General features: G+C 44.4%; 1 protein-coding gene across 1 annotated transcript in view; it reads right to left on the reverse strand.

Annotated features, from left to right (window-relative positions):
• The window catches only part of LOC135057262 (collagen alpha-1(XXVII) chain-like), a 36,643-nt gene that overhangs the window by 4,906 nt on the left and 5,676 nt on the right, over positions 1-26,061 (reverse strand). Inside the window, exons 3-8 of the mRNA XM_063963154.1 lie at positions 18,954-19,074; positions 11,635-12,026; positions 8,601-8,721; positions 5,542-5,636; positions 5,398-5,451; positions 4,522-4,695 (exon numbers count right to left, since the gene is read on the reverse strand). Of these exons, the coding sequence (XP_063819224.1) occupies positions 4,522-4,695; positions 5,398-5,451; positions 5,542-5,636; positions 8,601-8,721; positions 11,635-12,026; positions 18,954-19,074 (957 nt within the window). The remainder of the gene's footprint in view (positions 1-4,521; positions 4,696-5,397; positions 5,452-5,541; positions 5,637-8,600; positions 8,722-11,634; positions 12,027-18,953; positions 19,075-26,061) is intronic.

Genomic DNA, 26,061 nt, shown 5'->3' on the forward strand with positions numbered 1-26,061 from the left:
AGATGGCATCTGGACTCAAACCCAAAATCATTAGGAAATACTGGTCAGTACTTTCACCCAGAGAAACCACAAATCATCTAGTATATGAAAGTGGACAACCTAGAAGGAAACTAGTCCCAAGTGCTCTGAAACCAGGAATCAAAGATCCTAGCGCAAAGGGAAAATATGCAAGACCACAGGAGCAGGAACAGTGGAAACCACACTGTGACCTGTATGTTCATCTTACTTTATGTAATTTCATTTTACCTTATTATTTTATTATTTTACCTATAGTCTGAGACTGAGATTTTATTTTTTACACAGTACATATACATGAAATCAGTGGCGTAACTACTGAGGGTGCAGGAGGTGCTTCCAGGGCTCACCTTGCACCCAGACATGGACTGCCTCCAAGGTCCGCTGATACTTCCCCCCTCTCTCTTTCCCCGACACTGACAGTGGCGGGCTGTCCTCAGAAGTATAGCACATAATGAAGCAGTATATGGCAGGAATAAAATGAAGTCCAAGTTCAGCGGCTGTGCAGGATTCCGGCAGAACTCAGACAATTTTTTAAAGTGACAATCATTTACAAGACATGGTTTAGCCTTGTAATGATTGCCCCTTTAAAAAACCATCCGAGTTCAGCCGACATCCCATACAGCCGCTGAACTTGGACTTCATTACATCCCTTCTGATGTCTGGTATCTCACGTGCAGCTGCAGCTACAGAATGTTCCCAATAAATAGCTATCTGTAAATTATTATAAATAGTGGGACGGATGTAATGACGCCCAAGTTCAGACATCATGCGGGATGCCGTCCTAACTCTGACTTTTTTTTAAAGGGGCAATCATTTACAAGGCATGGTTTTGCCTTGTAAGTGATTTTCCCTTTAAAAAAACGTCTATGTTTGGCCGGCATCCCACACGGCCGCCGAACTTGGGCATCATTACATCCGGCCCATAGAATTCATATTTCCAATGTAACTTTATCGGGTGTGGATCATTAGATCGACAGTGTCTAGGTCGACAATGTTTAAGTCGACCACTATAGGTCGACAGTCACTAGGTCGACAGGGTTGGAAGGTCGACAGGGTTTCTAGGTCGGCATGTGCTAGGTCGTCAGGTCAAAAGGTCGACATGAGGGTTTTTTTTTTGTTTTTTTCGTGTCGTTTTCTGCGTACAGTGACCGCGAAGCCGAATTAGTGCACCGTGTCCCCTCGCATGGCTCGCTTCGCACGCCATGCTTCGGGCATGGTGCCTTGCTCCGCTACCGCTTCGCTCGGCACAGATTACCGTTCCAATCATAGTCCACGTGGATCATTAAATATGAAAAAGTAAAAAAAAAAAATGTGAAAAACTCATGTCGACCTTTTGACCTGTCGACCTAGCACATGTCGACCTAGAAACCCTGTCGACCTTCCAACCCTGTCGACCTAGTGGCTGCTGACCTATAGTGGTCGACCTAAACATTGTCGACCTAGACAGTGTCGACCTTCAGACTGGATCCCAACTTTATCTAGTGTAAGGAAGCAAGTGCTAGATTTTATGGTCTGAGATAGGTTCACAGCACAGCAATATGTCCGTTTTCTGTGTCACAGTGGTGTCAGTCACAGTCCAGGATAATTAGGAGACTTAGGGGGACATGTACTAAACAGTGATAAAAGTGGAGAAGTGAGCCAGTGGCAACCAATCAGCATTGACGTAACATTTAGAATTTGCATACTATAAAAATATACAGAGCAGTTGATTGGTTGCCATGGGCAACTTCTCCACTGGCTCACTTCTCCACTTTTATCACTGCTTAGTACATGTCCCCCTTAGGTGTATATTTACTAAACTGTGGGTTTTTACAAGTTGAGATATTGCCCATAGCAACCAATTTAGATTCTACTTATCATTTATCTAGCACCAGGGCCGGCTCCAGGCATGTTCGACTGGAGCGGCCGCGCGGGGCGCCACTCTTTTAGGGCGCCGCACGCTGCGGCCGCCATATTCCTGCCTGGAGCCAGCCTTCAAACTGTGTGTGTGTGCGCGCAGCGCGCTGTGCGGCGCCGGCGTCTGACGTTAGACACCGGCGCCGCGCAGCGCAGACGGAATCGTTCATCCGTCCAGCCGCCCGCCCGCCTGCCTGCCTGCCTGGGCCCACAGCAGTACTCCCCCTCCCGGCTCCCAGCACCGCAGTCCGCAGTGACAATGCCATGTAAGTTAAAATCTGCACTGTGGGGGCATTATATATCTGGCACTGTGGGGGCATTATGTTTATTCATGTGGGGGCATATCTGCACTGTGGGGGCATTATATATCTGGCACTGTGGGGGCATATCTGCACTGTGGGGGCATTATATATCTGGCACTGTGGGGGCATATCTGCACTGTGGGGGCATTATATATCTGGCACTGTGGGGGCATAGCTGCACTGTGGGGGCATTGATTCTTGCACTGTGGGGGCATATCTGCACTGTGGGGGCATTATATATCTGGCACTGTGGGGGCATATCTGCACTGTGGGGGCATTATATATCTGGCACTGTGGGGGCATAGCTGCACTGTGGGGGCATTGTTTCTTGCACTGTGGGGGCATATCTGCACTGTGGGGGCATTATATATCTGGCACTGTGGGGGCATATCTGCACTGTGGGGGCATTATATATCTGGCACTGTGGGGGCATATCTGCACTGTGGGGGCATTATATATCTGGCACTGTGGGGGCATAGCTGCACTGTGGGGGCATTATGTTTCTTGCACTGTGGGGGCATATCTGCACTGTGGGGGCATTATGTATCTGGCACTGTGGGGGCATATCTGCACTGTGGGGGCATTATATATCTGGCACTGTGGGGGCATAGCTGCACTGTGGGGGCATTATGTTTCTGGCACTGTGGGGGCATATCTGCACTGTGGGGGCATTATGTATCTGGCACTGTGGGGGCATATCTGCACTGTGGGGGCATTATATATCTGGCACTGTGGGGGCATATCTGCACTGTGGGGGCATTATATATCTGGCACTGTGGGGGCATAGCTGCACTGTGGGGGCATTATGTTTCTGGCACTGTGGGGGCATATCTGCACTGTGGGGGCATTATGTATATGGCACTGTGGGGGCATATCTGGCACTGGGGGCATTAATGTATCTGACACTGTGGGGGGCAATAATGCATCTGGCACTGTGTGGGCACTTATGCATCTGGCAATATGTGGGCATTTATGTATCTGGCACTGGGGGGATTTATGTATCTGGCCCTGTGGTGGCATATCTGGCACTGTGCGGGCATTTTTATATATGGCACAGTGGGGACATATCTGGCACTGTGTGGGCATTTTTATATCTGGCACTGTGTGGGCACTTATGTATCTGGCACTGCGGGGGCATCATGTATCTGGCACTGTGGGGGGCATATCTGCACTGTGGAGGCACTTATGTATCTGGCACTTTGGGGGCATTTATGTATCTGAACTGTGGGTGCATATCTGGCACTGTGTGGCCATTTATGTAGCTGGCACTGCTGGGGGGCATGTCACGTGTAGCTGGCACTGCTGGGGGGCATGTCATGTAGTGTTCCCGCTAGGCGTCTGTGGCTAGGCAATGTGTCTCAGTGCTGTGCCTGGCGCAAAGTGTATAGGAGGTTCTACCTGGTGCAGTGTGTATTAGCTGCACTACTGTGTGGTGTAATGCAAATTGCCACTATTATGTGGCCACGTACCTTCCCCACGAAGTAACTCCCATTAATTTTTGCTGCGCGCCTTCGGCGCGCACTGTCCATGCTTTGACATATAGGTGTGGGAACAACAAGCAGTATGTACATCGTTTTGCCCTCCTAACTTAAAAATGTGCCCTCCCTGTGATCAGCACCATGCCCTAAAAAGTGAACACTATCCTGTGTAGCTGGCACTACTGGGGGGCATGTCATGTGTAGCTGGCACTGCTGCGGGGCATGTCATGTGTAGCTGGCACTGCTGCGGGGCATGTCATGTGTAGCTGGCACTGCTGGGAGGCATGTCATGTCTATCTGGCACTGCTGGGAGGCATGTCATGTCTATCTGGCACTGCACATTATGTGTATCTGGCACTATACTGGAGACATTGTGTGTAAGGAACACTACTGTGGCTATGTGTAAGGCTGCTAATTGTGTGAAAATATTTTTACAGTTTGATGATATGAAGTTACGAGTCCACGCCCACTTTTCCAGAGGCCACACCCACTTTTCCGGGAGCGCGCGCGCCTTCGGCGCGCGCATGGGGGGGGGGGGGGGGGGCGCTTTTACATTTTCTCGCTCAGGGTGCTAGTAGGCCTGGAGCCGGCCCTGTCTAGCACCTTATAGAAGGTAATAGCTAGAATCTGATTGGTTGCTATGGGCAACATCTCCACTTCTAAAAACCCGCACTTTAGTATATATACCCCTTACTGTGGGATGTGTTGTGCAGAAAGAATTGCTCCTTTCATTTATTCCTAAGTGGAAAACAACGGATACACTTCCCAAAAGTTTGCTGTTTTTATCTCATTTATAATACCCATTCAATTACACCTACATTTGTTACCTTTTCTTCCTCCAAAGTATTAAAGTTCTCTGTAGCTCCGGAGTGACCTGGGATTCCAGATGGACCTGGAGGGCCTTGCAGGCCAGGTATACCAGGAAATCCAACTGCTCCTCTCTCCCCAATACGTCCTGGGCTGCCTGGAAGTCCTGGTAGCCCTGGTTCTCCTCTGTCACCCTTTTACAATACACCAAGCTAAAATTAATACAATAATATTGGGCCAAAATGCCAATAGAGGAGGTAGGAGATACATTTTAAGAGGGCCAAGTAAAAAGAGATTATTTCAGTGATAAGTTAATATTTCTTAATTTGAAATATGGATAAGAGATATATCAGTGCTTCAAAACTATATTACTGTAAAAAATACATATCTCATTATACATTTTGGGCAGGATGTATTATGCTACACCTACCAACCCTTAGAGCATGCATAGCGGCGTATATTAACACCGTATGCATGAATGATTGCAAATACCTACGCAAGGGATTGCTTTTCCGATAAAAGCTATCCCTTGCATTGTGAGGACCTACAGGTTTATGACCCGAGAGTCTGAATGCACATGGGCGGCTGTTGGCCAATGTATACGCAAGCAGTGGAGGACATGTAGAGGGATATTTTGGATCATTGTCCGGGGTTTGTGCGTAAAGAAGCACATAGGCTTCTAAATCAACACCATCTATAGGTGGTGTTGCCTATTGTGCACAAGCTCTGGAAAGTTTGCTTTCCGGAGCTTGATACATATGGATATTGTGGAAAACCTCAGGCAGTATTCGGAGGTTTGACCGCATTTTAGTGTTAGTACATCTCGCCCTTTAAATTAGTAGAATAGTAGTAGTGTGGATCGCTAACATAACATGATATATGCCTGCATCACTGACCTTAGGTCCTGGGGGGCCCTGTACTGCAGGACAGACACAGTTAGAGAGATTTTTCTGAAAACAGAAGTACATTTGTTGCAGTTAATGGTTTACTAGACCTTACTCAAACAATGGTTTCACAGTGAAAATGTTTCGCTATATTACTTTGTCTGGACTTGTATAAGACTCATTAATATCCAACAGCCCCTCAGTCAGTTCAAGAATTGTTGGTTCTTCAGGTTTACTGGACGTCAGTGATCCTAGAGATAGACAGCGAGACAGAAAAAAACTAAAGGACAAAGTAATAAATAAAAAAAAAAAAAGCATTAATGATTAGGAGTGGAAACAGAGAATATAAAACAAATATACAGTATGACCAGAAGTAAGGATAGAGGTATAACATTAGTATGTTACTTGGGATATTGAATCAATAATGGGAAAATGAAGGAGTGATACAAATTCAGAAAGAATTTGGGACTTGAGCAAAGTTGAATACAAGTTGGATATATACAGTATATATACGTATTTGCAAGGATGCAGATTTGCACACATGAAAACTTTTTTAGAGATTGGAAAAAATATACTTTTTTTATTTACACACTAGCATTTGCCCGTGGCTGTGCTCGTGTGGATATCTGTTATTGCTCAGGATTAATAATTTTACAAAGACAGTAGTGCCATCTATTATAGTGACATATATTTTATATTGTACACATTGATCACAAAATGTCTTTATAAACAATATTTCCAGTTTTTCCTTCAGGGATTAACACAAAGATGCCTGGGGCTACTAATTCGTTAGCAAGACACGTAAAGCTGCCCATGGGAGACAGGGTCATCTTAACAGCAGTGTAGGTCCATGGACAAAGCAATGCACTGGGGCTTCTACCCATCCTCCAGTGGTGGGGGGTGTTATTAGCAGCAGCTTTGATGTGCCGTGGGTAGTAGGGCGTGTTCTATCTTCCGCTCAGCATGTAGGACCTGAAGCAGTAATTTCTGTTAATTACTCCTTTACTGCACAGATTGTGGGAGATGGGGCTGTAAAGAGAACACTAAACTGCAGAAGGGAGCATTGGGCTGAATGAAGGGGCCCCGGTACATGGCTTCCAGGGCGGTAGGGGGTGTTTAATATGCAGGGGAGGGGTAAATAGTGGAGTGGGCTTTATATTCATAAATTTCCGGTGGGATGGCAGCTTGCTTGACTGCATAGACTGGATAGATTTCTTAGCTTTCAATGGAATAAAAAAACTAGAACGTGCCACCTTTCAGAAGGCTGATATCTCCGGTTATGGGCATAGTAGAGACAAGTTGCCAGTGTCCACCGAAAGGGGAGAGTCCCAACTTTTGGAGTATACCCTCATAACATTTCTAAGTCAGACAGAACCTGAGATATCAGGCTGGGAAGAGCAATTAACAGGCTCGGATGGGGACCACTGCTTTGAAGTCAGATATCTCCGGTTCCCTAGGGCCGAGTTTCAAAAATCTGGTACCCCTGGAAAAAGAGGACTCTCAGCTGTCAGTCTAAGGTCCTTATACTCCTGGGGCCCTTGGGTAACTGCCCATTTAACTCATACGAAAAGACAGCCCTGATGGGATAAGTAGTTGGTCCTAAGCTCTACGCCTGCAGCCCTGAGCATTTGTCCTTGTGACTTGTTGATCATCACAGTGAAGCAGACGCATACAGGGAACTGCAGATGCTTGAATTGAAAAGGCAATTGTTAGGGATAAGAGGTGTATGTGGTATAAACACAGTCTCATCTGTGCCACTTCCTGTTAAAATCTCTGCTTCAATCAGGTACCTCTGCAGAGCAGTCACTTTAAGTCACATTCCGTTGCATAACTTGGGCAGAGTCAAGTGCCGCAGAAGCATGGTCGGAACATGAACTTTCTGCGTGCCGAGTGTCAAATTTCTTTTTTTTTACTTTATTGCTCCTTTCCCTGATGCCACATTGAGATCCTACATACCTCAGTTTCTTTCTAAGTCACTAAGCTATACAATAGTGAAAATCCAATCCAAATTCAACCATTAGTTTTTGCGTTATGCCAGAACGAACAGACAAAAATTCAGTTTTTTTTATTTATGTCTCCATAGTTCATAAACACTCCCTAGAAGTGTATTTATCTCAAAAAATTGCTATGTACAGACACAACCCTTTCAGTTTTATTATATGCATAGTTTAAAGAAAGTGCCTAAGATCATCATCATCACCAGCACATGTCTTTACACCTAGGCTCGAGTCACTTCCAAACAGGTACTGTATATAGCGAGAATGGCTGCATCTCCAGTGGTGTACCACACTTACAATGCACCCCCATAGTGTACATAAATGGAGCTTGTGCACTTTTTATACTCATAGGGGATCACGACTTACACTACAGGTTGGATCTCCCATTTCTGAAATGCTTGGGACAAGAAATACTTTGGATTAAGGATTCTTCATATTTTAGAATATTTGATACTGTATCTTGGGGACAGGAGCCAAGTCTAGACACAGAATGCATTTATGTCTCATATGCTGTATACCAAATACCTTATACACATAGGGGGGTATTCAATTACGTGCCGTTTTTTGACCAGTCGAAAAAACAGAACTAATTTAACACAGGGTATTCAATCCATTTTTATCGTTTCACTTTTTGTTGTTGTGGTCGAATCAGCATGGGTGGAGATTGCGCCAAAAAACTGCAAAAATGCCTGCAATTTCGCAAAACACGTGTACCAGTGGCGAATTCGCCGATACACGTGGTTTTCGCCAGTACCGGATTTTTCGACCAGTCAAAAAAACGGCACAGGCATTGATTAGGTCGAATGTAAATTCAACCTAAAAACGGGCGAAACGTGCCGTTTTTTCAACTGATCGAAAAAACGGCACTAATTGAATGGCCCCCATAGCCTGAAGGTTTTTTTGATACAATATTTTAAATAATTTTCTGCATGAAACAAAGTCTGTGTACACTGAGCAATCACAAAGCAAAGGTGTCACAATCTCATTCGGATTTTGAATATGGGAGACTTAACTGCTATAACAAAGCAGAATTCTTGCCTTACTCTAAAGCAGGCCCATATTGACTAGCTTAGAACAAATCGGTCAATGACAATTAATGACTGTCTGCACATTTACACAATTAGTATATAAATTTATCTACAAAATAAAAAAATAAGATTTTTTGATCATTCTTGTAGGCATTTACATTAAGCAGAATACTTTGACTATTGCTCTCACCAATGTCCCCTCTTTCTCCTTTACTGTGAATGGTGAAAACTTCTTCCTTCACTTGAATACGGAAAGTATTTGAAGCTGGAGAGGATGGCGGCATCAATAAAACTGAATCTTCTATAATAGCCTATATGTAACAAGAAGCAATATATCAATATATAATTATCAGATATCTATTAATGTTTTTTTCACAAATGCATACTTATTTGTGCTATATCTGTTATTGCTATCATCTATGCTATTGCTCATGACTAAAGATGCATACACACTGGTCGTTTTTGGCCAGTGTGTATGCAGAGCAATAATGTGAAACTCATTGGCTGGAAAGCCGCACAGTGCATACACACTGAGCCATTTTTACCTGGCCCAGCGTTTTCACGGGGGTGAATCACTTTCCACAGTTGGAGACTGTGGAAAGTGGTTCACTCGTCCGGCAAAACAGGGCGACGGACAACGATGATGCGCTCACCACTCATCGCCCGGCCATACACACTAGGAGATTTTGAGCTCAAAGTAGCTCAAAACGCCAAAAGTGAGCCACTCTAAACTCAAAATTGCTTAGTGAGTATGCACCTAGAGCAGTGGTTCCCAAACTCTGTCCCAAGTACTCCCAACAGTTCATATTTTCTGGGTCACATAGCAGGTGCTGGTGCACAGGTGTATTTATTACTCACTGAAACATTTGAAAAAAAGATCCATAGGTAGAGCTAATTATTTATTTCACATGTGATTCTGTGAGGAGATCTGGAAAACATGAACTGTTGGGTTTCCTTGGCTTAGTGGATGATATCCAAAATATTATTTTTTCACATTGGTATCACAGTGGTTAGTATTTTCACTTCACAGTGCATGGGCTAGATTCTGCTACACCTGTGTTTGCCTCCTGAATTAATCTTTGTAAGTGTTTCATAATATGTACAGTAGGCACCATGGGCCTGATTCATGTTTGCAAGTAAAGCTAGAAAGCAAGCAACTGGGCAAAACCATTTTGCACTCCAGGTGGGGCAGATGTAACATATGCAGAGATTTAGATTTGGGTGCTATGTGTTCAAACTGAAATCTAAATTGCAGTGTACAAATAAAGCTGTCTAACATTTGTGGGCTACATGCAAAAGCAATCAGTATTTACACTGCTCATAAAATAAATAACTGTATTTGCTCCCCTTGCATGGCAACATGGTTTGTTCCAGACACAAAGTTACTTGTGTTTTTTTGCTCTACGTACAAACTTGTTTGGGTGTGGATTATTAGATCTGCAGTCTATAGGTCTACCACTAATGGTAGACATGCATTAGGTCGACAGGGTCAAAAGTTTGACATAGAATAGGTAGACAGTAGGAAAGGTCGACAGGGTCAAAAGGTCGACACAAAAAAGGTGGGGTTCTTTTTTGTGTGTTTTGTCACTTTTCTGCCACAAACAAGCCCCATTAGTGTACCACATTACCTCGCATGACAGGCAGGTTACTATTCCCAATCATAGTCCACGTGAATGGTAAAGTATGAAAAAGTTGAAAAAAAAATGGAAGAAAAAACAAATGAAAAAACTTTTGTCTACCATATGTGTGTTGACCATAGCCATGTCGACCTTTTAACCATGTCGACCTTTTGAACTGTCTACATTTTACATGTCGATCTTTTCACACTGTCAACCTTTTGACCCTGTCTACCACTTGCATGTCTTCCATTAGTGGTAGACCTACTGACTGTAGACCTTTTTAGTGTAGATCTAATTGTTTTGTATTCATAGTTTCCATGTGTTACTATAACTGTACAAACAAGGAATGTATCACTATAAGTGTGCAAAGGAGTGTGTTACTATACTTGTGCAAAGGAGTGGGTTAATGGCTTATCGGAAGACTTTGCTCCTTTTTTATTTCTGATAATCTCATTTCTGAGATTACTGTGACAGCATAAATTTCTCATGAGGGCTGGGTTTAGTCACCTGATAAGAGAATTCATAGACGCTCAAAAGAATTGCTTCTTGTGTATAGGGTCATTAAACCATATCTATGAGAGAACAGCATAATATCTAGCTCGTACCGTAATATGTAAGGGCAGCAGGGTTACTAGCCAATGTGTTCTAGTAAGGAATGTTTATGGCTTACGTATGTGTGGTGTTGGACATTTATGCACTACGATCCCCATCATCCCAGCTTGATCTGTTTACCGAAATTGGTGATGATACATCAAGTGATGGCATTCCTGGGCAGACTGGGAGGGGGCCTAAATTATTTACAAGATGCTACACTCTACTTATTTACATACGTGACTGACTCCCTGCTATTATAAACAACATGTTTAACATTTGACTACAGAAGCTTTGCTACAAAAGAAACCCCTAATTTTGCATAGTAAATTACAGAGAATGTTATACTTAAAATCCAGGATTAAAATATATATATTTATATATATATATTTTCATCCTTTATTAACTTTTAAAGTTTACACGCATTTTGTCTCACAGAAAAACTGCCTGTCTGCAGTTATTTGAACTATTGCATGACTGTCAGTTCACACTGAGGGCGAGATGTAGTAATCCTTGGAGAGTGATAAAGTGGAGAGTGATAAACTACCAACCAAAATGTTCCTAATTGTAATTTTTCAAACACAGCCTGCAACATGACAGTTAGGAGCTGATTGGCTGGTACTCTCTCTCTCTCTCTCTCTCTCTCTCTCTCTCTCTCTCTCTCCAAGGCTCAGCACATATCCCCCTGAATGTGCATTGTTAGATTCATAGCCAACAGTATGGGATAGGCAACTGGGATGTGTCTCATCTAGTAATACATTTTTTATAGTTTAGTTTATAAAAATCCTTTTGGAGTTAACTTTCATAATACAACACATTTCCTTATAACTGGGTGTCATAAGGAAAGATCTGCATTAAATTATATAAGAATTAGATGTTTCAATAAAACAGCTTATTATATTTAGTGATCAGCAAAACAAGAAACTCTGCTATGGGCTCCAGTGACAGCAATATATTTTGGTCAGTAGGCTTCAAATTGGGCTTTTTTTTTTAAATATAAATTTACAACATTACCTTCCTCTCAGTTTGGACATCAATATGGGGTGTAGTAGTGGTAGACGTTAGATGATGAGTGGTCTCTTTCTTATTTGTGGGATGTACAGTCTCCTCATTGGCTTCTGGATGTTGTTGTTCTTTTCTTTCTTCTTCCACACCTAGGAGCTCTTTTATGTCATTTGTTGTCCCTGTACTGCTTGTGTGACCTTTTGTAGGTTGGGTAGTCTGCCTTTTGTTTGTTGACATTTCTGTGAGTCGAGTTGTCTTTAAAGGTGTAGTTGGCTTCTCAGAAGGAATCTCAGTCTCTGCAATGTCTTTAAAAAGTTCTCTAGGATGAGTGGTCCCAAGCAGTGGTGGACTAGTAAGTTTAATGCTTCTGTCATCCAATTCCTCCTCAGCGAAGTCTGCATCTGGGCAAATGTAGCAGTGGCATGACGGTTATCGGGAAGATAAAAGGAGAATCAATAATAAACTTTGTAGTATTATTTAAATGAACAAAACAATAACAGTGTAAAAAAAAACCCGTAACCTGTAACTGAGATAAAGACAACTATAGACACTTTTATTTATCAAGGAGGTGTAAAGACAGACGTAGAAATATACTGTATGAAGGGACAATAGTTACAGGATAACAAAAGCGGTGTTTAGGATGTGACTGATCAAAACAAAGACTGGTGACTAATATGGCTCAGTATGACTGTGGCTGTGGCTAGCTACTGAGACAAATATTATAAGGGGCACAGTGCATGTTTTGCAGGTCTCACAGAATCACAAGTGAAATAATAAACTCCACCAGTGGACCATTTAACATGTGTCAGTGAGTAATTAATAGTGATGTGCACCGGAAATTTTTCGGGTTTTGTGTTTTGGTTTTGGGTTCGGTTCCGCGGCCGTGTTTTGGATTCGGACGCGTTTTGGCAAAACCTCACCGAAAATTTTTTTGTCGGATTCGGGTGTGTTTTGGATTCGGGTGTTTTTTTCAAAAAACCCTAAAAAACAGCTTAAATCATAGAATTTGGGGGTCATTTTGATCCCATAGTATTATTAACCTCAATAACCATAATTTCCACTCATTTCCAGTCTATTCTGTACACCTCACACCTCACAATATTATTTTTAGTCCTAAAATTTGCACCGAGGTCGCTGGATGGCTAAGCTAAGCGACACAAGTGGCCGACACAAACACCTGGCCCATCTAGGAGTGGGACTGCAGTGTCAGGCAGGATGGCCCTTCAAAAAAATTGTCCCCTAACAGCACATGATGCAAAGAAAAAAAGAGGCGCACCAAGGTCGCTGTGTGACTAAGCTAAGCGACACAAGTGGCCAACACAAACACCTGGCCCATCTAGGAGTGGCACTGCAGTGTCAGGCAGGATGGCACTTCAAAAAAATAGTCCCCAAACAGCACATGATGCAAAGAAAAAAAGAGGCGCACCAAGGTCGCTGTGTGACTAAGCTAAGCGACACAAGTGGCCGACACAAACACCTGGCCCATCTAGGAGTGGCACTGCAGTGTCAGGCAGGATGGCACTTCAAAAAAATAGTCCCCAAACAGCACATGATGCAAAGAAAAATGAAAGAAAAAAGAGGTGCAAGATGGAATTGTCCTTGGGCCCTCCCACCCACCCTATAAACAGGACATGCACACTTTAACGAACCCATCATTTCAGTGACAGGGTCTGCCACACGACTGTGACTGAAATGACTGGTTGGTTTGGGCCCCCACCAAAAAAGAAGCAATCAATCTCTCCTTGCACAAACTGGCTCTACAGAGGCAAGATGTCCACCTCATCATCATCCTCCGAATCCTCACCCCTTTCACTGTGTACATCCCCCTCCTCACAGATTATTAATTCGTCCCCACTGGAATCCACCATCTCAGGTACCCGTGTACTTTCTGGAGGCAATTGCTGCTGGTGAATGTCTTCACGGAGGAATTGATTATAATTCATTTTAATGAACATCATCTTCTCCACATTTTCTGGAAGTAACCTCGTACGCCGATTGCTGACAAGGTGAGCGGCTGCACTAAACACTCTTTCGGAGTACACACTGGAGGGAGGGCAACTTAGGTAGAATAAAGCCAGTTTTTGCAAGGGCCTCCAAATTGTCTCTTTTTCCTGCCAGTATACGTACGGACTGTCTGACGTGCCTACTTGGATGCGGTCACTCATGTAATCCTTCACCATTCTTTCAATGGTGACAGAATCATATGCAGTGACAGTAGACGACATGTCAGTAATCGTTGGCAGGTCCTTCAGTCCGGACCAGATGTCAGCACTCGCTCCAGACTGCCCTGCATCACCGCCAGCGGGTGGGCTCGGAATTCTTAGCCTTTTCCTCGCACCCCCAGTTGCGGGAGAATGTGAAGGAGGAGATGGTGACGGGTCACGTTCCGCTTGACTTGACAATTTTCTCACCAGCAGGTCTTTGAACCTCTGCAGACTTGTGTCTGCCAGAAAGAGAGATACAACGTAGGTTTTAAATCTAGGATCGAGCACGGTGGCCAAAATGTAGTGCTCTGATTTCAACAGATTGACCACCCGTGAATCCTGGTTAAGCGAATTAAGGGCTCCATCCACAAGTCCCACATGCCTAGCGGAATCGCTCTGTTTTAGCTCCTCCTTCAATGTCTCCAGCTTCTTCTGCAAAAGCCTGATGAGGGGAATGACCTGACTCATGCTGACAGTGTCTGAACTGACTTCACGTGTGACAAGTTCAAAGGGTTGCAGAACCTTGCACAACGTTGAAATCATTCTCCACTGCGCTTGAGTCAGGTGCATTCCACCTCCTTTGCCTATATCGTGGCCAGATGTATAGGCTTGAATGGCCTTATGCTGCTCCTCCATCCTCTGAAGCATATAGAGGGTTGAATTCCACCTCATTACCACCTCTTGCTTCAGATGATGGCAGGGCAGGTTCAGGAATGTTTGGTGGTGCTCCAGTCTTCTGTACGCGGTGCCTGAATGCCGAAAGTGGCCCGCAATTCTTCCGGCCACCGACAGCATCTCTTGCACGCCCCTGTCGTTTTTTAAATAATTCTGCACCACCAAATTCAAGGTATGTGCAAAACATGGGACGTGCTGGAATTTGCTCAGATGTAATGCACGCACAATATTGCTGGCGTTGTCCAATGTCACAAATCCCCAGGAGAGTCCAATTGGGGTAAGCCATTCTGCGATGATCTTCCTCAGTTGCCGTAAGAGGTTTTCAGCTGTGTGCCTATTCTGGAAAGAGGTGATACAAAGCGTAGCCTGCCTAGGAACGAGTTGGCGTTTGCGAGATGCTGCTACTGGTGCCGCCGCTGCTGTTCTTGCAGCGGGAGGCAATACATCTACCCAGTGGGCTGTCACAGTCATATAGTCCTGAGTCTGCCCTGCTCCACTTGTCCACATGTCCGTGGTTAAGTGGACATTGGGTACAACTGCATTTTTTAGGACACTGGTGACTCTTTTCTGAAGTCTGTGTACATTTTCGGTATCGCCTGCCTAGAGAAATGAAACCTAGATGGTATTTGGTACCGGGGACACAGTACCTCAATCAAGTCAGTAGTTGCCTCTGAATTAACGGTGGATAACGGAAACACGTTTCTCACCGCCAAGGCCTGAGTTATCCGCTTTGCAGAAGGATGACTGCTGTGATATTTCATCTTCCTCGCAAAGGACTGTTGGACAGTCAATTGCTTACTGGAAGTAGTACAAGTGGTCTTCCGACTTCCCCTCTGGGATGACGATCGACTCCCAGCAGCAACAACAGCAGCGCCAGCAGCAGTAGGCGTTACACTCAAGGATGCATCTGAGGAATCCCAGGCAGGAGAGGACTCGTCAGACTTGCCAGTGACATGGCCTGCAGGATTATTGGCTTTCCTGGGTAAGGAGGAAATTGACACTGAGGGAGTTGGTGGTGTGGTTTGCAGGAGCTTGGTTACAAGAGGAAGGGATTTAGTGGTTAGTGGACTGCTTCCGCTGTCACCCAAAGTTTTTGAACTTGTCACTGACTTATGATGAATGCGCTGCAGGTGACGTATAAGGGAGGATGTTCCGAGGTGGTTAACGTCCTTACCCCTACTTATTACAGCTTGACAAAGGCAAAACACGGCTTGACACCTGTTGTCCGCATTTGTGTTGAAATAATTCCACACCGAAGAGCTGATTTTTTTTTGTATTTTGACCAGGCATGTCAATGGCCATATTCGTCCCACGGATAACAACAGGTGTCTCCCTGGGTGCCTGACTTAAACAAACCACCTCACCATCAGAATCCTCCTTGTCAATTTCCTCCCCAGCACCAGCAACACCCATATCCTCATCCTGGTGTACTTCAACAGTGACATCTTCAATTTGACTATCAGGAACTGGACTGCGGGTGCTCCTTCCAGCACTTGCAGGGGGCATGCAAATGGTGGAAGGCGCAAGCTCTTCCCGTCCAGTGTTGGGAAGGTCAGGCATCGCAACCGACACAATTGGACTCTCCTTGGGGATTTGTGATTTCGAAGAATGCACAGTTCTTTGCTGTGCTTTTGCCAGCTTAAGTCTTTTCTTTTTTTCTAGCGAGAGGATGAGTGCTTCCATCCTCATGTGAAGCTGAACCACTAGCCATGAACATAGGCCAGGGCCTCAGCCGTTCCTTCCCACTCCGTGTCGTAAATGGCATATAGGCAAGTTTACGCTTCTCCTCAGACGCTTTTAATTTTGATTTTTGGGTCATTTTACTGAACTTTTGTGTTTTGGATTTTACATGCTCTCTACTATGACATTGGGCATCGGCCTTGGCAGACGACGTTGATGGCATTTCATCGTCTCGGCCATGACTAGTGGCAGCAGCTTCAGCACGAGGTGGAAGTGGATCTTGATCTTTTCCTATTTTAACCTCCACATTTTTGTTCTCCATATTTTAATGGGTGGAATTATATGCCAGTATCAATAGCAATGGCCTACTACTATATATACTGCGCACAACTAAAATGCACCACAGGTATAGAATGTAGATGGATAGTATACTTAATGGATGACGAGTGACGACACAGAGGTAGGTACAGCAGTGGCCTACCGTACTGCTATATATAGTATACTGGTGAACACTGTCAGCAAACTGCAAAACTAAAATGCACCACAGGTATAGAATGTAGATGGATAGTATACTTAATGGATGACGAGTGACGACACAGAGGTAGGTACAGCAGTGGCCTACCGTACTGCTATATATAGTATACTGGTGGACACTGTCAGCAAACTGCAAAACTAAAATGCACCACAGGTATAGAATGTAGATGGATAGTATACTTAATGGATGACGAGTGACGACACAGAGGTAGGTACAGCAGTGGCCTACCGTACTGCTATATATAGTATACTGGTGGACACTGTCAGCAAACTGCAAAACTAAAATGCACCACAGGTATAGAATGTAGATGGATAGTATACTTAATGGATGACGAGTGACGACACAGAGGTAGGTACAGCAGTGGCCTACCGTACTGCTATATATAGTATACTGGTGGACACTGTCAGCAAACTGCAAAACTAAAATGCACCACAGGTATAGAATGTAGATGGATAGTATACTTAATGGATGACGAGTGACGACACAGAGGTAGGTACAGCAGTGGCCTACCGTACTGCTATATATAGTATACTGGTGGACACTGTCAGCAAACTGCAAAACTAAAATGCACCACAGGTATAGAATGTAGATGGATAGTATACTTAATGGATGACGAGTGACGACACAGAGGTAGGTACAGCAGTGGCCTACCGTACTGCTATATATAGTATACTGGTGGACACTGTCAGCAAACTGCAAAACTAAAATGCACCACAGGTATAGAATGTAGATGGATAGTATACTTAATGGATGACGAGTGACGACACAGAGGCAGGTACAGCAGTGGCCTACCGTACTGCTATATATAGTATACTGGTGGACACTGTCAGCAAACTGCAAAACTAAAATGCACCACAGGTATAGAATGTAGATGGATAGTATACTTAATGGATGACGAGTGACGACACAGAGGTAGGTACAGCAGTGGCCTACCGTACTGCTATATATAGTATACTGGTGGACACTGTCAGCAAACTGCAAAACTAAAATGCACCACAGGTATAGAATGTAGATGGATAGTATACTTAATGGATGACGAGTGACGACACAGAGGTAGGTACAGCAGTGCACTCTGCACTGTACTCCTCCTATATAATATTAATTTTACTTGTGGTCCCCAGTCCCCACAATAAAACAGCACACTGAGCACAGATATGGAGTGTTTTTCAGGCAGACAACGTATACTGGTGGTTACTGTCAGCAAAACTCTGCACTGTACTCCTGCTATAGCTGCTCCCCAGTCCCCACAATTAAGCAGTGTGAGCACTCAGCACAGATATATTATGCAGCACACTGAGCACAGATATGGTATGGAGCGTTTTTTTCAGGCAGAGAACGGATAAAAACTGGTGGTCACTTATCAGCAAAACTCTGCACTGTACTCCTAACAGCTGCTCCCCAATCCTCCCCACAATTAAGCAATAAACAACCAATCAACTTCTACAATAAACGGAGAGGACGCCAGCCACGTCCTCTCCCTATCATCTCCAATGCATGAGTGAAAATGGCGGCGACGCGCGGCTGCTTATATAGAATCCGAATCTCGCGAGACTCCGACAGCAGGATGATGACGTTCGGGCGCTCTCGGGTTAGCCGAGCAAGGCGGGAAGGTTCTAACCTGCCTCGGACCCGTGTAAAAAAGGTGAAACCGAAACCGAACCCGCTCATCACTAGTGGAGATTGCGCCAACAAACTGCAAAAATGCCTTCAATTTCCCAAAACACGTGTACCAGTGGCGAATTTGCCGATACACGTGGTTTTCGCCAGTACCGGATTTTTCGACCAGTCAAAAAAACGGCACAGGCATTGATTAGGTCGAATGTAAATTCAACCTAAAAATGGGCGAAAAGTGCAGTTTTTTCAACTGGTCGAAAAAACGGCACTAATTGAATGGCCCCCATAGCCTGAAGGTTTTTTTGATACAATATTTTAAATAATTTTCTGCATGAAACAAAGTCTGTGTACACTGAGCAATCACAAAGCAAAGATGTCACAATCTCATTCGGATATTTAATATGGGAGACTCAACTGCTATAACAAAGCAGAATTCTTGCCTTACTCTAAAGCAGGCCCATATTGACTAGCTTAGAACAAATCGGTCAATGACAATTAATGACTGTCTGCACATTTGCACAATTAGTATATAAATTTATCTACAACATAAGAAAATAAGATTTTTTGATCATTCTTGTAGGCATTTACATTAAGCAGAATACTTTGACTATTGCTCTCACCAATGTCCCCTCTTTCTCCTTTACTGTGAATGGTGAAAACTTCTTCCTTCACTTGAATACGGAAAGTATTTGAAGCTGGAGAGGATGGCGGCATCAATAAAACTGAATCTTCTATAATAGCCTATATGTAACAAGAAGCAATATATCAATATATAATTATCAGATATCTATTAATGTTTTTTTCACAAATGCATACTTATTTGTGCTATATCTGTTATTGCTATCATCTATGCTCATGACTAAAGATGCATACACACTGGTCGTTTTTGGCCAGTATGTATGCAGAGCAATAATGTGAAACTCATTGGCCGGAAAGCCGCACAGTGCATACACACTGAGCCATTTTTACCTGGCCCAGCGTATTCACGGGGGTGAATCACTTTCCACGATGATGCGCTCACCACTCATCGCCCAGCCATACACACTAGGAGATTTTGAGCTCAAAGTAGCTCAAAACGCCAAAAGTGAGCCACTCTAAACTCAAAATTGCTTAGTGAGTATGCACCTAGAGCAGTGGTTCCCAAACTCTGTCCCAAGTACTCCCAACAGTTCATATTTTCTGGGTCACATAGCAGGTGCTGGTGCACAGGTGTATTTATTACTCACTGAAACATTTGAAAAAAAGATCCATAGGTAGAGCTAATTATTTATTTCACATGTGATTCTGTGAGGAGATCTGGAAAACATGAACTGTTGGGTTTCCTTGGCTTAGTGGATGATATCCAAAATATTATTTTTTCACATTGGTATCACAGTGGTTAGTATTTTCACTTCACAGTGCATGGGCTAGATTCTGCTACATCTGTGTTTGCCTCCTGAATTAATCTTTGTAAGTGTTTCATAATATGTACAGTAGGCACCATGGGCCTGATTCATGTTTGCAAGTAAAGTTAGAAAGCAAGCAACTGCGCAAAACCATTTTGCACTCCAGGTGGGGCAGATGTAACATATGCAGAGATTTAGATTTGGGTGGTATGTGTCCAAACTGAAATCTAAATTGCAGTGTACAAATAAAGCTGTCTAACATTTGTGGGCTACATGCAAAAGCAATCAGTATTTACACTGCTCATAAAATAAATAACTGTATTTGCTCCCCTTGCATGGCAACATGGTTTGTTCCAGACACAAAGTTACTTGTGTTTTTTTGCTCTACGTACAAACTTGTTTGGGTGTGGGTTATTAGATCTGCAGTCTATAGGTCTACCACTAATGGTAGACATGCATTAGGTCGACAGGGTCAAAAGTTTTACATAGAATAGGTAGACAGTAGGAAAGGTCGACAGGGTCAAAAGGTCGACACAAAAAAGGTGGGGTTTTTTTGTGTGTGTTTTGTCATTTTTCTGCCACAAACAAGCCCCATTAGTGTTACACATCACCGCGCATCACAGGCAGGTTACTATTCCCAATCATAGTCCACGTGAATGGTAAAGTATGAAAAAGTTGGAAGAAAAAACAAATGAAAAAACTTTTGTCTACCATATGTGTGTTGACCATTGCCATGTCGACCTTTTGACCATGTCGACCTTTTGAACTGTCTACATTTTACATGTCGATCTTTTCACCCTGTCAACCTTTTGACCCTGTCTACCACTTGCATGTCTTCCATTAGTGGTAGACCTACTGACTGTAGACCTTTTTAGTGTAGATCTAATTGTTTTGTATTCATAGTTTCCATGTGTTACTATAACTGTACAAACAAGGAATGTATCACTATAAGTGTGCAAAGGAGTGTGTTACTATACTTGTGCAAAGGAGTGGGTTGATGGCTTATCGGAAGACTTTGCTCCTTTTTTATTTCTGATAATCTCATTTCTGAGATTTCTGTGACAGCATAAATTTCTCATGAGGGCTGGGTTTAGTCACCTGATAAGAGAATTCATAGACGCTTAAAAGAATTGCTTCTTGTGTATAGGGTCATTAAACCATATCTATGAGAGAACAGCATAATATCTAGCTCGTACCGTAATATGTAAGGGCAGCAGGGTTACTAGCCAATGTGTTCTAGTAAGGAATGTTTATGGCTTACGTATGTGTGGTGTTGGACATTTATGCACAACGATCCCCATCATCCCAGCTTGATCTGTTTACCGAAATTGGTGATGATACATCAAGTGATGGCATTCCTGGGCAGACTGGGAGGGGTCCTAAATGATTTACAAGATGCTACACTCTACTTATACGTGACTGACTCCCTGCTATTATAAACAACATGATTAACATTTGACTACAGAAGCTTTGCTACAAAAGAAACCCCTAATTCTGCATAGTAAATTACAGAGAATGTTATACTTAAAATCCAGGATTAAAAATAAGATTTTACTTACCGGTAAATCTATTTCTCATAGTCCGTAGTGGATGCTGGGGACTCCGTAAGGACCATGGGGATAGACGGGCTCCGCAGGAGACATGGGCACTTTAAGAAAGAATTTAGATTCTGGTGTGCTCTGGCTCCTCCCTCTATGTCCCTCCTCCAGACCTCAGTTAGAGAAACTGTGCCCAGAAGAGCTGACAGTACAAGGAAAGGATTTTGGAAATCCAGGGCAAGACTCATACCAGCCACACCAATCACACCGTATAACTTGTGATAAACTTACCCAGTCAACAGTATGAACAACAACAGAGCATCAGTTCAACCCTGATGCAACAATAACATAGCCCTTATTGCGGCAATAACTATATACAAGTATTGCAGAAAAAGTCCGCACTTGGGACGGGCGCCCAGCATCCACTACGGACTACGAGAAATAGATTTACCGGTAAGTAAAATCTTATTTTCTCTAACGTCCTAGTGGATGCTGGGGACTCCGTAAGTACCATGGGGATTATACCAAAGCACCCAAACGGGCGGGAGAGTGCGGATGACTCTGCAGCACCGATTGAGCAAACAATAGTCCTCCTCAGCCAGGGTATCAAACTTGTAGAACTTTGCAAAAGTGTTTGAACCTGACCAAGTAGCAGCTCGGCATAGTTGTAATGCCGAGACCCCTCGGGCAGCCGCCCAAGAAGAGCCCACCTTCCTAGTGGAATGGGCTTTAACTGATTTTGGCAGCGGCAATCCAGCCGCAGAATGAGCCTGCTGAATCGTGTTACAGATCCAGCGAGCAATAGTTTGCTTTGAAGCAGGAGCACCCAGCTTGTTGGATGCATACAGGATAAACAGTGACTCCGTTTTCCTGACTCTAGCCGTTCTGGCTACATAAACCTTCAAAGCCCTGACCACATCCAGTAACTCGGAATCCTCCAAGTCACGAGTAGCCACAGGCACCACAATAGGTTGGTTCATATGAAAAGATGACACCACTTTTGACAGAACTTGTGGACGGGTCCGCAATTCTGCTCTATCCATATGGAAAACCAGTTAGGGGCTATTATGTGACAAAGCCGCTAATTCTGACACACGCCTAGCCGAAGCCAAGGCTAATAGCACGACCACTTTCCACGTGAGATATTTTAACTCCACCGCTTTAAGTGGTTCAAACCAGTGTGATTTCAGGAAACTTAACATCACGTTAAGATCCCAAGGTGCCACTGGAGGCACAAAAGGAGGCTGAATATGCAGCACTCCCCTTTACCAACGTCTGAACTTCTGGTAGAGAAGCCAACTCTTTTTGAAAGAAAATGGATAGGGCTGAAATCTGGACCTTAATGGAACCCAATTTTAGGCCCAAATTCACTCCTGACTGTAGGAAGTGAAGGAAACGGCCCAGCTGGAATTCCTCTGTAGGAGCATTCCTGGCCTCACACCAAGAAACATATTTTCGCCATATACGGTGATAATGTTTAGCTGTCACGTCCTTCCTAGCCTTTATCCGTGTAGGAATGACCTCGTCCAGAATGCCCTTTTCTGCTAGGATCCGGTGTTCAACCGCCATGCCGTCAAACGCAGCCGCGGTAAGTCTTGGAACAGACAGGGCCCCTGTTGCAACAGGTCCTGTCTTAGAGGAAGAGGCCACGGGTTCTTTGTGGCCAATCTGGAACAATGAGGATTGTTCTCACTCCTCTTTTTCTTATTATCCTCAGCACCTTGGGTATGCGAGGAAGAGGAGGAAATACATAGACCACGGTGTCACCAGTGCATCCACAGCTATTGCCTGAGGGTCTCATGACCTGGCGCAATACCTCTGTAGCCTTTTGTTGAGGCGGGATGCCATCATGTCCACCTGTGGCAGTTCCCACCGACTTGCAATCTGCGTGAAGACTTCTTGATGAAGTCCCCACTCTCCCGGGTGGAGGTCGTGCCTGCTGAGGAAGTCTGCTTCCCAGTTGTCCACTTCCGGGATGAACACTGCTGACAGTGCGCTTACGTGATTCTCCGCCCAGCGAAGAATTCTGGTGGCTTCTGACTGAATCAGAACCGGTTGGTCGCGAAGCAGGGTCTCCGCTTGACGTAGGGCGTTGTATACGGCCCTTAGTTCCAGGATGTTGATGTGAAGGCAAGTCTCCTGACTTGCCCACAGACCTTGGAACTTTTTTCCCTGTGTGACTGCTCCCCACCCTCAGAGGCTTGCATCCGTGGTCACCAGGATCCAGTCCTGAATGCCGAATCTGCGGCCCTGGAGAAGGTGAGCACTCTGCAGCCACCACAGGAGAGACACCCTGGCCCTGGGGGATAGGGTGATTAACCGATGCATCTCAAGATGTGATCCGGACCACTTGTCCAGTAAGTCCCATTGAAAGGTCCTCGCATGGAACCTGCCGAAGGGAATGGCCTCGTATGATGCCACCATCCTTCCCAGGACTCGAGTGCAGTGATGCACTGACACCTGTTTTGGTTTTAACAGGTTCTTGACCAGTGTCATGAGCTCCTGAGCTCTCTCTATCGGGAGATAAACCCTTTTCTGGTCTGTGTCTAGAAATATGCCTAGGAAAGGCAGATGAGCCGTAGGAACCAACTGCGACTTTGGAATATTTAGAATCCAGCCGTGTTGCCGTTACACTACCAGAGAAAGTGATACGCTGTTCAGCAACTGCTCTCTTGATCTCGCTTTTATGAGGAGATCGTCCCAGTACGGGATAATTGTGACACCTTGCTTCCGCAGGAGCACCATCATTTCCGCCATTACCTTGGTGAAGATTCTCGGGGCCGTGGAGAGACCAAACGGCAACGTCTGAAATTGGTAATGACAATCCTGTACCGCAAATCTGAGGTACGCCTGATGAGGTGGATAAATGGGGATATGAAGGTATGCCTCCTTTATGTCCAGAGACACCATAAAATCTCCCCCTTTCAGGCTTGCGATGACCGCTCTTAGCGATTCCATCTTGAACTTGAACCCTTTCAGGTATATGTTCAGGGATTTTAAATTCAATATGGGTCTGACCGAACCGTCCGGTTTCGGGACTACAACATGGTCGAATAATAACCCCCTCCTTGTTGAAGGAGGGGAACCTTGACCACCACCTGTTGAAGATACAATTTGTGAATTGCAGTTAACACTATTTCCCTCTCGTGGGGGGAAGCCGGCAGGGCCGTCGGTGAGGGGGCATCTCCTCAAAGTCCAGCTAGTATCCCTGAGACACACTATCTATTGCCCAGGGATCCAACAGGGAGTGAACCCACTTGTGGCTGAAATTACGAAGACGAGCCCCCACCGGGCCTAGCTCTGCCTGTGGAGCCCCAGCGACATGCGGTGGATTTTGTAGAGGCCAGGGAGGACTTCTGTTCCTGGGAACTAGCTATGTTGTGCAGCTTCTTTCCTCTGCCCCAGCCTCTGGCAAGAAAGGACGTACCTCGGACTTTCTTGTTTCTTTGTGATCGAAATGCTGCATTTGATAATGTTGTGCTTTCCTAGGCTGTGCAGGAATATAAGGCAAAAGATCAGAATTACCAGCCATAGCTGTGGAGACCAGGTCCGAGATCCCTTCTCCACAAAATCCTCAGCCTTCCATATGCCTCTTAAGTCGGCATCACCTGTCCATTGCATATCTACAGGACACGTCAAGCAGAAATCGACATAGCGTTGACTCTAGAACCCAGTAGACTAATGCCTCTTTGGGCATGTTTTATATATGTATATCTTAAGACAGCATCTTTAATATATATATCTATATATATACATATATATATATATATACATACTAGGGTCTCAATCTCTGCTGATAAGGTACCTGTCCACGCTGCTACAGTGCTATAAACCCATGCCGACACAATCGCCGGTCTGAGTAGTGTACCAGAATGTGTACGCTATCCGTTGGATCCCTGAGGATAGCTGTTAAGTCAGGGCTACCTTTTGGGCAAACGTGACACCCTAGGGGAAGATTCCCATCGTATCCTGGCCCTAGTAGGGGAAGGATATTCCCTGAGAATTCTTTGTGGGAAACTGCAGTCACTTGTCTGGAGATTCCCGCTCTTTTTCATCATGAGAGGAGGGAAATTTACCTCAGCTTTCTTCCCCTTAAACATGTGTACCCTTGTGTCAGGGACAGATGAGTCATCAGTGATATGCAAATCATCTTTTATTACAATAATCATATATTGAATACTTTCCTGCCATTTTGGCTGTAACTTTGCATTATCGTAGTCGACACTGGAGTCAGACTCCGTGTCGATATCAGTATCTATTATTTTGGATAGTGAGCATTGAGAGACTCTGAAGGTCTCTGCGACATAGGGACAGACATGGGTAGATTCCCTGTCTGTTCTCTAATCTTTTGTGCAATAAATTCACCTTATCACTTAATTACACATATCCAAACAGGTGTCGGCGTTGTCGACGGAGACACCCCTCACACACATATTTGCTCCATCTCCTCCTTAGGGGAGCCTTTTACCTCAGACATGTCGACACACACGTACCGACACACCCAGAGCCGGATTAAGGCTATGGGGGGCCCGGGGCACTTCAGAAAATGGGGCCCCTAATAAAGAGGCAGGCAGATGAATTATATATATATACATACATATATATATATATAATACACACACATATACAGTGGTCGAAGTGGGAATTTTGAAGTGAGGGTATGGAAATTTTTTTGGGATATAGTGTCCTCTCCAGGGTGTACTGTTACGCACATCAAAGGAGTGCGCTCTGAAAAAGGGGCGTGTCCTTAAGAGGCACTGGATGAGAGGGAGGACACATGGAGGAGTAAGGACTGAGGGGGAAGG

This window comes from Pseudophryne corroboree, chromosome 3 (genome assembly GCF_028390025.1).
Source record: "Pseudophryne corroboree isolate aPseCor3 chromosome 3, aPseCor3.hap2, whole genome shotgun sequence".
Lineage (NCBI taxonomy): Eukaryota > Metazoa > Chordata > Amphibia > Anura > Myobatrachidae > Pseudophryne > Pseudophryne corroboree.